General features: G+C 35.8%; 3 protein-coding genes across 5 annotated transcripts; 2 read left to right on the forward strand and 1 right to left on the reverse strand.

The window, feature by feature from the left end:
* Window positions 1-143: 143 nt before the first annotated feature.
* On the reverse strand, window positions 144-9338 carry LOC116174070 (15-hydroxyprostaglandin dehydrogenase [NAD(+)]-like). Of its 2 annotated transcripts, XM_031491856.1 has the most exons (6): window positions 8847-9338; window positions 8675-8801; window positions 8521-8627; window positions 8140-8477; window positions 7981-8087; window positions 144-388 (listed from the first exon to the last, which is right to left on the reverse strand). In XM_031491856.1, the coding sequence occupies exons 1-6, from the start codon at window positions 8940-8942 to the stop codon at window positions 381-383; spliced, it is 783 nt and encodes a 260-aa protein (XP_031347716.1). In that variant the 5' UTR covers window positions 8943-9338; the 3' UTR covers window positions 144-380. The 2 variants fall into 2 exon arrangements, with proteins under 2 accessions (XP_031347716.1, XP_031347715.1); XM_031491855.1 differs by lacking the exon at window positions 144-388 and having other exon boundaries at window positions 7933-8087.
* LOC116174074 (15-hydroxyprostaglandin dehydrogenase [NAD(+)]-like) lies at window positions 2323-3629 on the forward strand. Its single transcript, XM_031491861.1, has 5 exons — window positions 2323-2593; window positions 2642-2768; window positions 2819-2925; window positions 2975-3303; window positions 3353-3629. The coding sequence occupies exons 1-5, from the start codon at window positions 2498-2500 to the stop codon at window positions 3426-3428; spliced, it is 735 nt and encodes a 244-aa protein (XP_031347721.1). The 5' UTR covers window positions 2323-2497; the 3' UTR covers window positions 3429-3629.
* LOC116174073 (15-hydroxyprostaglandin dehydrogenase [NAD(+)]-like) lies at window positions 6778-7960 on the forward strand. Of its 2 annotated transcripts, XR_004146029.1 has the most exons (6): window positions 6778-6905; window positions 6947-7073; window positions 7122-7228; window positions 7274-7323; window positions 7371-7602; window positions 7654-7787. XR_004146029.1 is itself a non-coding variant. In XM_031491859.1 (5 exons), exons 1-5 carry the CDS (start codon window positions 6810-6812, stop codon window positions 7769-7771), a joined length of 777 nt encoding a protein of 258 aa, XP_031347719.1. In that variant the 5' UTR covers window positions 6778-6809; the 3' UTR covers window positions 7772-7960. The 2 variants fall into 2 exon arrangements, 1 of the variants encoding a protein (XP_031347719.1); XM_031491859.1 differs by having other exon boundaries at window positions 7274-7602; window positions 7654-7960.
* Window positions 9339-12896: the final 3558 nt, after the last annotated feature.

The following is a 12896-nucleotide window of genomic DNA, read 5'->3' on the forward strand; positions in this document are numbered from 1 at the left end:
GAATTGGCAATCTAGGCAAATAAATAAGGAAAGCCCTCTTGCCAGCTCCGTTAGTTATGAACCACTTGCATGAAATTATGCATAGCTTTAGACATATAATACGAAGCTATAGCCATACCCAGGTTCTCGTTTGCTATATTTGTTTATAATGTATTTCGAAATAAGTATAACGATAAAAATTTCAACATGATACAAAATAAAGTATCACTAATAAACCAGAAAAACGACAACTACAATTTGGTATTCAGCGGCATCTACCACCAATTGAACAAGAGTGGTGTATGATGGGTCGATGGCCTGGAACAGTTTGGATGATCTTCAAATGCGTCTTTTAGAATCTTGGGACAGTATCACAAGCTAGCATCTATTCGTATACCCCGTCAAGTATCTGAAAGCACATTATTAGTGTCGTTTGAATTTGTTGTAATTGTGTCATTATTTCGAAATAAAGGCAATTGTCCTGAAACTTTCATCAAAAGTGATCAAAGTACACTGGGTGTATGACGACCAGTATACATTCTTTCAAACTTTAAAGGCGCCTGGTAAAGTGCAAGGCCCCACTAAATGATCTGGCTTATTGATTTTCTCGCTCTTTAAATATTAAATTTAAAGGTGTAAAAATTTCGAAATGTGTTTGGGTATTATTGAAGAAGTGCTGGGCAAGTTTTCAGCGTGCCTCAAATATCTACCCAAAAATGTCTAAAATGCGCTACCTAACCGAAAAAGTTGCACTGATTATGATTGTTCCTAGTTTCGAGTCATTCGGTACCTATTAATCCCATCTTGCATACATCAATTAGTGAAGGAGTAGATACTTTGATCAAAACATATTAAAATCGCTACGCAGCAAATCATTTGATTTTTGACACAACTTATAATAGTTCTCTCAGATAGCACAAATCACATAGGTACTAATAGTACTATTAAAAATCATTGGAAATATGTACATAATGGTTTTGGGTCATTCCTTGTCCACTCTTCTGTTCGTACGACACTGCAACACGCCATAATTCCAAATTTTATACTCTTTGTAGCCTGTAAAATAGATCGAAGTAGCAAGATTAAACTAAATTATGGCAAATGATGGTAATAACACTGATGATCGTTCAATATTCCGTTATATCGGTTTATATTTATTGGACTATGACGATTTTTAGCGCATTTCCACAAAAAAAAAAAATGCGCTATTGTGGCCACTTTGTCCGTCCGTCCGTCCGTCCGTCCGTCCGCTAACTTTGCGACGCTACTAGTTTTTTTATCTTAAGAGCTATTGTTCTACTTTTTTCGCTATTTGGTTCGTTATGGTGTCGAGTCTTGTACCAAGGAAGGAATTTTTTCTGTACCGCTTACAAAAAAAGTTATTGTAAAAAAACAAAAAACCGTTTTTTACATGTTCCATAATTTTACACTTTTGCCGTTTATTAACGATCCTAGAGATCGTTTATAATTTTGCATTGCTATCTGTCGTCTGCCTGTTGGTCTGTCCGTCTGTTCCTTTGTCTGTCTGTCCATCTATCTGTCCGTGTGAACGATAACTTTGTTTAGAAATGTTCGATCACTTTTACATCTCCGTTAGTTATGACGTGAATTGCATGAAATTTAATATGGGCATAGCTTTAGCCATATAATACGCAATGCCAAAAGTTGAATCGAATCGATTCAAAATTCACAGTGCCCTTTTCGCATTTCGACCATTTATAAACCGAATTGCAAAATTTTTTACTTATAAAAGCATTTGAATGAAATTTGATACATAGGCACTTGGAATAAAGGAAAATCAAACGCCAATTTCAAAATTTGGTTTTGCGCATGCGCAGTGCCAACTGTTTTATTTATGGAAGAATTTAAATGAAATTTGATACATAGGCACTTGGAATAAAGGAAAATCTAGCGCCAGTTTCAAAATTTTATTTTGCGCATGCGCAGTGCCAACTTTTTTATCTATGGAAGCATTTAAGTGAAATTTGATATTTAGGCGCTTGGAACAAAGGAAAATCTAACATTAGTTTCAAAATTTAGGTTTGCGCATGCGCAGTTCCAACTTTCTTATTTAGAAAAGCATTGAAATGAAATTCTTCTCATAAACTGACATTGAAGTAGCACGACAAAAATGGATTGCCCATGTGCAACGCTATCTTTCATATTTGTGGCCGGATTTTTACGATTTTATAGAAGTTGCATCTTACAAATGGGAAATGAATGCAAGTGGAAATGCGCTTTATGTAAATCGTTTACGATTACTTTTTAACTTGTTTTCACTGATGTTAATGGAAAATCCTTGTAACCCTGTACCTTGATGTCAAGAGAGGAGGTTTTAAAAAATTACTGAATTAAATATGCCCAGCTTCACGTAATTAATTTTCGTAAGTTGTTTACTACTACACTATGCTCTGGTATGTCGCAAAGTTCATAAGTTATACTATTTTTTATTATATAGTGCAGATGATTTCATACAGTTACCTGAAACTCATTACAGTTTGAAGCGCCAGAACAAGAAATGTATGCGGTAACCGGAAAAGTTGCACTGATTACTGGGGGTTCTCGTGGTATCGGCGCCGGAATAGCAAGGGAATTTCTAAAAGCTGGATTAAAGGTGTGTAGTGTACACTACTTAAATTTTCATCCAAACTGTCTTCTTTAGGGAGTTACCATTGTTAATATCAACGAAGAAGAAGGGTTAAACATGGTGGCTGAACTTAACAACGAATTTGGCCAAGGGAAGGCTGCATTTTTCAAGACGGATGTGTCGGTTCGCGAAGAGTTTGATGGTACTTATTGTCCGCATGTGACGGACGCCCAAATAAAATTTTACTTTCAGCCGCATTAAGACGAACCGTGGAAGTGTATAACAATTTGGATATTGTTGTAAACAACGCCGTCATAAATGGCGAACGGGACTGGGAACGAAACATTGCCGTGAATTTGGTAAGACTCTCCATGCAGATAAGGCTTTGGATGACTTTAACATTTTAAGATCGATCCGATTAATGGTACGGTTTTGGCACATGAAAAGTATTTAGAAACGTATAGAAGTGGCGAAGAAGCTGTAATCATTAACGTTTCATCCGTAGCTGGGTTATACCCTTGTGCTCCGTTACCCATCTATGCGACGGCAAAATCTGGAATAATTGCCTTAACGCGCTCAATGGGGTGTAGTCCCCATTATACTCGAACTAAAATTAAAGTAATCGCAGTTTGCCCTGGTGCTACAGACACACTTGCTCTTACAATCGTTAAATTTCTGGGGCCCGCTTATAGTGATTTATACGATGATCTTCGAAAATGTACTCCACCACCTCAAAGGTAAACTGGAGTATTCGTTTAAATTATTATAAAGTTGCTTTTTTGCTAGGGTTTCTTCAGTTTCTAAAGGCATACTGCAAATAATTGAAGAGGGCGAAAGCGGATCTGTACCTATGGGTTGTTGACCAGAATAAGAAACCCTCGGAGGTTGAGTTTTTAATTAAAACTCAAAGTGAATGACGAGAATTTAGTCCAAAATTCACTTTAGAGCAAAATCTGGATCCTTGACGATTCACAAATCATTGGTTATTGCAATACCGTGTCACTCATAATCACTCATTACGTCATACATGCAAAATACATGTATACATTTGGTAGTAAAGTTATTGGAGTAAAGGTTTGCTTTTTTAAAAATCATCACATATAAGAGAATCGTAATCGTAATCTGCTTATTTTCGATGTTTCGGAACGTTCGATAAGTTCGAAATTAACCCTATTCGTTTGTATTTTTTTCTGACCCCATCTAAAAAGATATCAAAAATTCATAGGCACCTTTTAAGCTTTACAAGATTTTCATTGCGACGTTTCGTCTTTGAGAAATCATCATCAACTTCATATTTTTGTATGGACCGGAAAAAAAGTACATACTGTAATTGGGTAGCATTTTTTATTACGAATGCAGCGATGTATGGCACAATATGATTCTTTATTATGTCATTTAAAGCAACCATCAGTTAGTCATTTTGACATTTTGTTAAACATTGTTTATTGTTTAAGTCAGAAGAACGACTTGTACTAAATTTTTAACATTTTGGTGTAGTAGGTGTTGACAAAATGTCGAAATAATTCATTGATGAATCACCATATATCATATATCACCGTATATTCGCAATAAAAAATTCTACCCAATACAGTATGCACTTTTTGTCCAGTGCATATAAAAATATGAAGTTGAGATGGATTCTCAAAGACGACATTGCAGTGAAAATCCATGGGCATCATCTTGTAGAGCTTAAAAAGTGCCAATGAGAAGGTGTGATTTGTTTTTGCAAAAAGGACCAGAAAAAAATAAAGATGAACATGGTTAATTTCGCTTTTTTTCGAATATCTTCAGAACTCATCGAAAAGTTAATTAATTTAATTGTTTATGGCCACTGTTCACAACTTGCTTAGTCAATGTATTACCACTCACATAGATCTGCATATGCAAATTCGCAAATAGAATTTCCTTAAAACGAGCGATGCAAATTGTTACAATTGATTCATGAAATTCGCGAAAATAAATTACAAAATTAGTCTAAACACCTGTGTTTTGTGGTGGCGGGGAAACCGCTGAATGGAAACGAGGGCAAAGGGGAAAATGCGTTTTTTGGTGTATCTTTCTATCCCGAAAAACTTATGGAAAATGGTTTTATTTCGTATATTTTTCAAAAAGTGTCATGAAAGTTATTCCCCTATAATGCCCCAATTACAATCGCTTGTAAGTAAAAGCTTAAACAAAAAGTCCTGGTAAGAATCTTTATTTCAAAATAGTGTGGGGGCAGAAGGCCGAGTCCAAATTATAATACTCGTTTAAATAAATTAAAATTATACACTTAGAAATCGAACCCCTCTTGAGGAACCCGTAGAAGTATTCCAATATATATTAATCGCGACATTTCAACCGCATTAGTGGAAGGTGCATATTTATCCAGTGTGTAAACGAGATTTGTCCATTTTGTTTTTATGTTAAATTGGCCTTTCCTGAAACCTCTATCTAACTATTTTTTCCACTATTTAACGAGAACATTTAGCTTTTTGGATTTCAATTTTTTCTCGAAAAAGTAGAATTTTTAGTCTGCAAAAAATTTCAAAGTTCCAACGCGTCTTTCCAAACAAATCTTGGTCGTAATGAGGTAAAGAATTCGGTTTGATGATTATAGGTTATGAAATGTGCGTTATTTTACGCAGCTGGGGATCAATTTACTTAATTTTGGCTTCAAGATGACGAGAGTTGAAATTACATCCTTTTTAGAAGCAATAATAAATTACATTTCTTAGCTAGCGTGAGATAACTCACTAAAGAAAAAATTTACGGGATCAGGATCAGGGATCGTGAGAGACGTGGATAGGAATGATTATTGACCTTAACTCGTTCTTGACTCAAGGAGAGTGATTCCAATAGATACATATTGAGTAGCAATTGCAGCATTTTTTGTTGTTAAACCATTAAAGATCAAAATGAGAGCGACAACGGGGTGATCTACTAAAACTTGAGTTAATTAACGTTGTGATTAGGGCCAAAGATAAATAAGGGTATTCAACTCTGTTGAGTTACCTGTGTGACGATAGCCTTTATTTGGATTGAAATTTTAGTTTTCCCACAGAAATTCGTAAAATAAGAATTTAAAGTCAGGGTTTGGGCATTGTAAAGAGTATATCTAGATGGGTCAAGAGTGTTTCTTTCAATGGATTTATTCCTTAATTAAACTGGACTACGCCAGGAAATCTGCTTTTTATACATCCGTTTCAACGAGAGTCTAATATTACATTTTGAAAAACAACTGGGATTGGTTGAAGAAACAATCTTAACCAATGAAAATTAATCAATGGTTCCCTTGATTAATACCCCGCCAATTTGGGCAGGTTTAGTTATCAAAATACCGAGTGGGAATTAGTACTGGAGAGGCTACACGCGTATTATAAACAAAGACTGGTTTCTTATAATAAACAATTACCAATTAAAGGAATTTTTCGTTCCCCGTTTGTAAGAAATTTAAATAAACTAGGTTCATATGGAATAAATTCTGTGGATTATCAATGACTACCATGCGCGGTTAAATCAAAAAAGTTCAGAACGTTATTTTTTCACTGATGTTATTGACACTCTGTAGTTTGATGACAAGAAGTGGTGTTTTGGAAATAAAATTTACTTCACAACATCCCCCAAATACCCTAAACTATCTAACCACCCTGTATTGTGTATATGAATCTCAAATGAAAGTCACCCACATCTATGGAACATTTCCCGTTAACCACCTACATATCAAACTATAATACGCCCTAAAACTTTCCCTTGACAAACAATAAAATCCACCCAGTAACTCGTGAAGACGTCTAAGCTGCATGGAAATTTTCAGAACAACTTGCAAAATTCCTATAGAAACGTAATATGTATAAAAGCGATTCATTTTACAGGTAAGCAATACAAAACAACCACCATGCATTCTATGCTAATGACAGTAATTATAAAGTAAAAAATAAAGGATTTACGCATCAATTTTTCTGATACCTCGACACCCGCCAGGCCCGCCAACTTTGTCCTTGCACCATTTGAATTAAGAGCGCGGAAACATTTACATTTACAGTGGCGTAACTTGCGGTTTTCTCCATAAATTAAGTGCATAAAAGCGGGAACAATTCAAATTTAAAATTGCCAGATACCGTAATATCACAATACGTAATTGATATGCGGTTACGTAAGTCGTTTGCGATTACAGTGTGTTCAACAGTTGATAAGTGTTTAAATTTTGAACTTTGAAATTATAACTGAAACTCAATAAAGATACAGACGGCTAGAGCAAGAAATGTATGTGGTAACCGGAAAAGTTGCACTAATTACTGGGGGTGCTCGTGGAATCGGTGCCGCAATAGCAAGAGAGCTTCTAAAGGCTGGACTGAAGGTGTGGTTACTACTTAAACTTTTCTCTAAACTGTCTTTTAGGGGGTTGTCATTATTGATATCAACGAAGAAGAGGGGTTACACTTGGTGGACGAATTTAACAACGAATTTGGCCAAGGAAAGGCTTTATTTTTGAAAACGGATGTGTCGCTTCGCCAAGAGCTTGATGGTAGGTACTTATTGTCTGCATGCTGCCCAAATACAATTTTACTTTCAGACGCATTAAGACGAACAGTGGAAGTGTACTACAATTTGGATATTGTTATAAACAACGCCGTCGTAAGTGGCGAAAGGGACTGGGAACGAAACATTGCCGTGAATTTGGTAAGGCTATCCAGATCAGGATTTGGATAACATTAACATTTTTAGATCGGTACGATTAATGGTGCAGTTTTGGCACACGAGAAATATTTAGAAAAGTATAGAAGTGGCGAAGAAGCCGTAATCATTAACATTTCGTCCGTAGCTGGGTTATACCCTTGTGCTCCGTTCCCCATCTACGCGACGGCGAAGTCTGGAATAATTGGCCTGACGCGCACATTGGGGTGTACTCCCCATTATACTCGAACTAAAATTAAAGTAATCGCGGTTTGCCCTGGTGCCACCGACACGCTTTCTGTTAGTCCCATTAACTTTTTAGGGCCGGCTTATTTTGATTTATACGACGATCTTCGGAAATGTACTCCACCACCTCAAAGGTAAAATATGGGGTTTCCGTTTAAATTATTATACCGTTGCCTTCTTCGTAGAGTTTCTTCAGTTTCTAAAGCCGTACTGCAAATCATTGAGGGGGGCGAAAGCGGATCTGTATGGGTTGTTGCACAAAATAAGGAACCTTCGGTGGTTAAGTTTTTAGATAGTGAATGACAAAAATTTATTCCAAAATGTGGATGCTTTACGATCCACAAATCGATGGTTATTGCAACAGGCCTACGATATTTAAAAGGTTATCACAAATTTAATCGGATAATCGAGTCAGTCTACTCGCTATGGCAACAAACGTCCTCATGTAAATAAAATTCGACAAAATTATGCAATAAATTTTTTGTTAATTTACAGTTTACTTTTTCTCTTACATAGCACTTTCACTTCGTAAGGTGATTGGTTTTGATCAGCTATCCAGACAGATCCACTAGCACCTATCCCTATAACCTCGACTACTGCCCTGGACACAGCCGTCGTACTGTGAGGAAAAAAGATGAGATAGTCGCCAATACGACCCTTCGCAATCTTACGGCTGAGCAATTGGTGCCAGTTTCATCATGTCTACTTGGATCTTATAATAATCGTCCCCTAGTAAATCCTCTGCCGCTATGTCCTGCAGGATGTTCGTGCTGGTGTATCCGGGACAAACAGCAATTACCTTAATTTTTGTACGTTGATAATGTTGTTTGGCGCCTAAGCTACGAGTTATGCCAATCACGCCCATTTTTGCCGCAGAGTACACAGGAGTGGAAGGATAGGAGTATAATGCAGCCATAGACGCAATGTTTATGATCGCACCCTCCTCTGAACTTTTATACTTGGGGAGGAAATGTTCGTATGCCAAGATGGTCCCGGTTACAATGCCGGTCTACGAAATAAATGATCTGATTAGTTCAGCGAAGCCTTCTTACCAAATTAACCGCAATGTTCTTCTCCCAGTTTCGCTCGCCTCTTGCTGCCGCATTGTTGACGACAATATCAAGTTGGTTAAACACGTTTACTGTTTTCGTAAAGGCATCTAAAGCAAGAGGTACAAAGTAAAGCTATACGCCATCAGAAAACTACCTTCCAACTGTCTCCTATTCGAAACGTCCGTTTTGATAAACACAGCCCTCCCATTCCCAAACTTCTTGTTGAGCTCTGCTGACACTTCCCAACCTAATCCTTCGTTTATATCTACAACAGAAACGCCCTAAGACACAATAAATGGCGTTTGATCTTTACTAATTAACCGTACTTTTGCGCCCGCTTGCAAAAGCTCACTTGCAATTGCAGCACCGATTCCCGAAGAAGCGCCGGTTATTAAAGCTACCTTTCCTGTAATTTCAAACATGCTCACATTCCTATAGATAATTCTGCACTGTTGTAACGAAAAATATCGTTCAATGGCAAAGCTCAAGCGATAAGGACTCTAAAAATATAATGAATGAAACAAAAAAAATGTTACTTATTAACATTAGCTTTATCATTTTGTAAACTCTTAGGTTCCATAATTTTACTTTCCTGGGCTTTTTTGTCATGAATAGGCGATGTAAGTTGAAACCTTAAGTTTGTTGTTAGTTTTCAAGTGATGTTTCAAGACAATCACACTTCGCTGCTTTTGATGACTCTAACCGAACTCACGGTGCGATCACTAGTGCTATATTTAAAATCAAAGGAACCGTTTCTACCAACTTTTCACCCTTCTTTCTAATCGCTTATCAAAAGAGGGGGTTTGGGGGTACTCTAATGAAAGGAATTAATTTCTAGCAACCATATTTCTTCCCCTCGACCTCTTCCAGAGAAAACTCTATTTAAATGGATTTGCAGTCATTTTAAATGCTTATTAAGTAGGCGTTGAAGTTGAAATATGAAACTATAGCGGAAAAGGGTGGAAATTATTTCGATTTTTTTTTAATGGTGAATTTGCGATTACAACAGCAGCTCTGTTCAATGGTGAACATAATTTAACGTAATTTAGCCGCTACTATAAATGTAAATAATAAAAGAAGGGGCGAGTTTTGGAAAATAAAAAAATCAATACTCAATACATTATTTTTCTACATGAGTTTTTGGGTATTTTTATTGTTTTTTTATTTATAAATTAAGTATAAATACATATTTCCCTCCCCTCCTTTATTCCCCTTGTCGCTATAAATTAGCTACACGATACGTCACGTTTGGGTATTCATGACTTTTTACTTCTTTTTCACTATTAATTAACAAAAATCACATTGTTTAATGAATTTTTTGAATTCCATACTTTCTATGGACCGAAAAAATGCGCAGAACTGATCGGTTCTTTTTTTACAATAGAAACCGGACCGGAACCGTTATAAATAGTGATGTGCATTGTAAAATGACGATTTGTAAGTTACATAAAAAACGGTTAGATTACGCGTAACTTACAAGAGGTCGGTTTTTTTAATGTAATTTATGTCTTTTATGAAATTTACGTAACTTACGTAAAAAACCGTAATTTTTGTAAAGTTACATAAATGTAATACCTATAATGTATTACCAATACCAATGTAAACGATTCACCGTTGAATCTAGCTTGGTTTCATGAAGATGATACAGCATCTAATTATCGATCTGGAACGACGCGTGATGGCGAAATACCTACTGCTTGGGTATTTTATTTAATAGACCAAAATATATCATTTAACTTTTTTGTTTTCAAACACTCACAAAATTCAACAAGTAAAAAAGTAATCGTAAACGATTTACATAAAGCGCATTTCCACTTGCATTCATTTCCCATTTGTAAGATGCAACTTCTGTTAAAATCGTAAAAATCCGGCCACAAATATGAAAGATAGCGTTGCACATGGGCAATCCATTGTTGACGTGCTACTTCAATTTCAGTTTATGAGAAGAATTTCATTTCAATGCTTTTCTAAATAAGAAAGTTGGAACTGCGCATGCGCAAACCTAAATTTTAAAACTAATTTACTATAACTAACTAATAAACTAAGATTTTCCTTTGTTCCAAGCGCCTAAGTATCAAATTTCACTTAAATAGTTCCATAGATAAAAAAGTTGGCACGGCGCATGCGCAAAATAAAATTTTGAAACTGGCGCTAGATTTTCCTTTATTCAAGTGCCTATGTATCACATTTCATTTAAATTCTTCCATAAATAAAAAAGTTGGCACTGCGCATGCGCAAAACCAAATTTTGAAATTGGCGTTTGATTTTCCTTTATCCCAAGTGCCTATGTATCAAATTTCGTTTAAATTCTTCCATAAATAAAAAAGTTGGCACTGCGCATGCGCAAAACCAAATTTTGAAATTGGCGTTTGATTTTCCTTTATCCCAAGTGCCTATGTATCAAATTTCGTTTAAATTCTTCCATAAATAAAAAAGTTGGCACTGCGCATGCGCAAAACCAAATTTTGAAATTGGCGTTTGATTTTCCTTTATTCCAAGTGCCTATGTATCAAATTTCGTTTAAATTCTTCCATAAATAAAAAAGTTGGCACTGCGCATGCGCAAAACCAAATTTTGAAATTGGCGTTTGATTTTCCTTTATTCCAAGTGCCTATGTATCAAATTTCATTCAAATACTTTTATAAGTAAAAAAGTTTGCAATTCGGTTTATAAATGGTCGAGATGCGAAAAGGGCACTGTGAATTTTGAATCGATTCGATCCAACTTTTGGCATTGCGTATTATAATATGGCTAAATCTATGCCCATATTGAATTTCATGCAATTCAGTTCATAACTAACGGAGATGTAAAAGCGATCGAACATTTCTAAACAAAGTTATCGTTCACACGGACAGATAGATGGACAGACAGACAAAGGAACAGACGGACAGACCAACCGGCAGGCGACAGATAGCAATGCAAAATTATAAACGATCTCTAGGATCGTTAATAAACGGCAAAAGTGTAAAATTATGGAACATGTAAAAAACGGTTTTTTGTTTTTTTACAATAACTTTTTTTGTAAGCGGTACAGAAAAAATTCCTTCCTTGGTACAAGACTCGACACCATAACGAACCAAATAGCGAAAAAAGTAGAACAATAGCTCTTAAGATAAAAAACTAGTAGCGTCGCAAAGTTACGGACGGACGGACGGACGGACGGACGGACGGACGGACAAAGTGGCCACAATAGCGCATTTTTTTTTTATTTTTGTGGAAATGCGCTAAAAAGGTTTATGGAATACCTATTAAAAAAACATAAAAAACATAAATGACAGGTAATTTTACAAAAATATTTGTAAATTACGTAAAAAACATAAATTACTGGTAATTTTACTGTCAAATTACGGTTTTTTTTTAAAATGGTGTTACATAAATTACATAAAATTCCATAAAAATCATAAAAATTGTTAATTTTACACGTAATATTACGCACTTAAAAAAAGTGTAATTTCACATCACTAGTTATAAATATTTTCGCTTAAATATAAACAGAACCGAAACCAATATTTCATTTGGGTTCGGGTCCCTGCATTTAACACACTCACAAACTCGCTTACTTGCTTGTGCACTTATACACTTGTCATTTAAACTAACGAAGGTCCTCCTCGTTACTTCCGCTATTTCCGGAAGTGCCACCATTTTGAAAATATTTCACATCGATTCGCAGTAACTCCAAGTACAAATTTTCATAAACTTTCACTGTCCCAGAAACGTTTATCTAAAGCTCCGAACAAAACACCCTATATAAGAGAAGAACGCCGAAAGCGGATGACCAGTTGGGGTTTACCAAAAATAGTGGAGGGTGAGGAGCTGAAGGACAAGGTGCAGGATTAAACGGTGTGGAGGGAATACTATTTAGAGACTACAGTATGAAAATCAATAATACCTATAAATTAAGTCGGAAAAGGTCGCGTTTCGAAGCATATTATATATTTACATGAAAGTCCTGGCGAGAAAATAGAATATAGAAGTGCGAGGCCCCTTTGAGGCCGAGTACTTTAATTTCCGAGTCAAGTAATGTCATTTTACTAACGAGTTTTGTATTAAATTTTACCCGCAATCCTATTTTCATTGAGTTAGAAAACTAATGGAGGGAATCAAATGCTTGGCCAGACGTAGACCACGGGAACCAAACGTGGCCTCTAACTGTGATTAAAGTACCACACCACTTCCGTTATCATTAGCGCCTCACTTCAGTGGCGTAGAGATATAATTTTCTTTCCACTAATAGGAATAATAACAAAAAAAAACGTATAGAAGGAGTAAAATACATGCTCGTGCTTGTGGTAAAGTAAACAAAATAGACAAGGATGGGAAAGTATGCAGATTTAATATAATCATTGATTACAAATCTAAAAATATACATCGATGTG

The sequence above is a fragment of the Photinus pyralis genome, unplaced genomic scaffold (genome assembly GCF_008802855.1).
Source record: "Photinus pyralis isolate 1611_PpyrPB1 unplaced genomic scaffold, Ppyr1.3 Ppyr1.4_LG6, whole genome shotgun sequence".
Lineage (NCBI taxonomy): Eukaryota > Metazoa > Arthropoda > Insecta > Coleoptera > Lampyridae > Photinus > Photinus pyralis.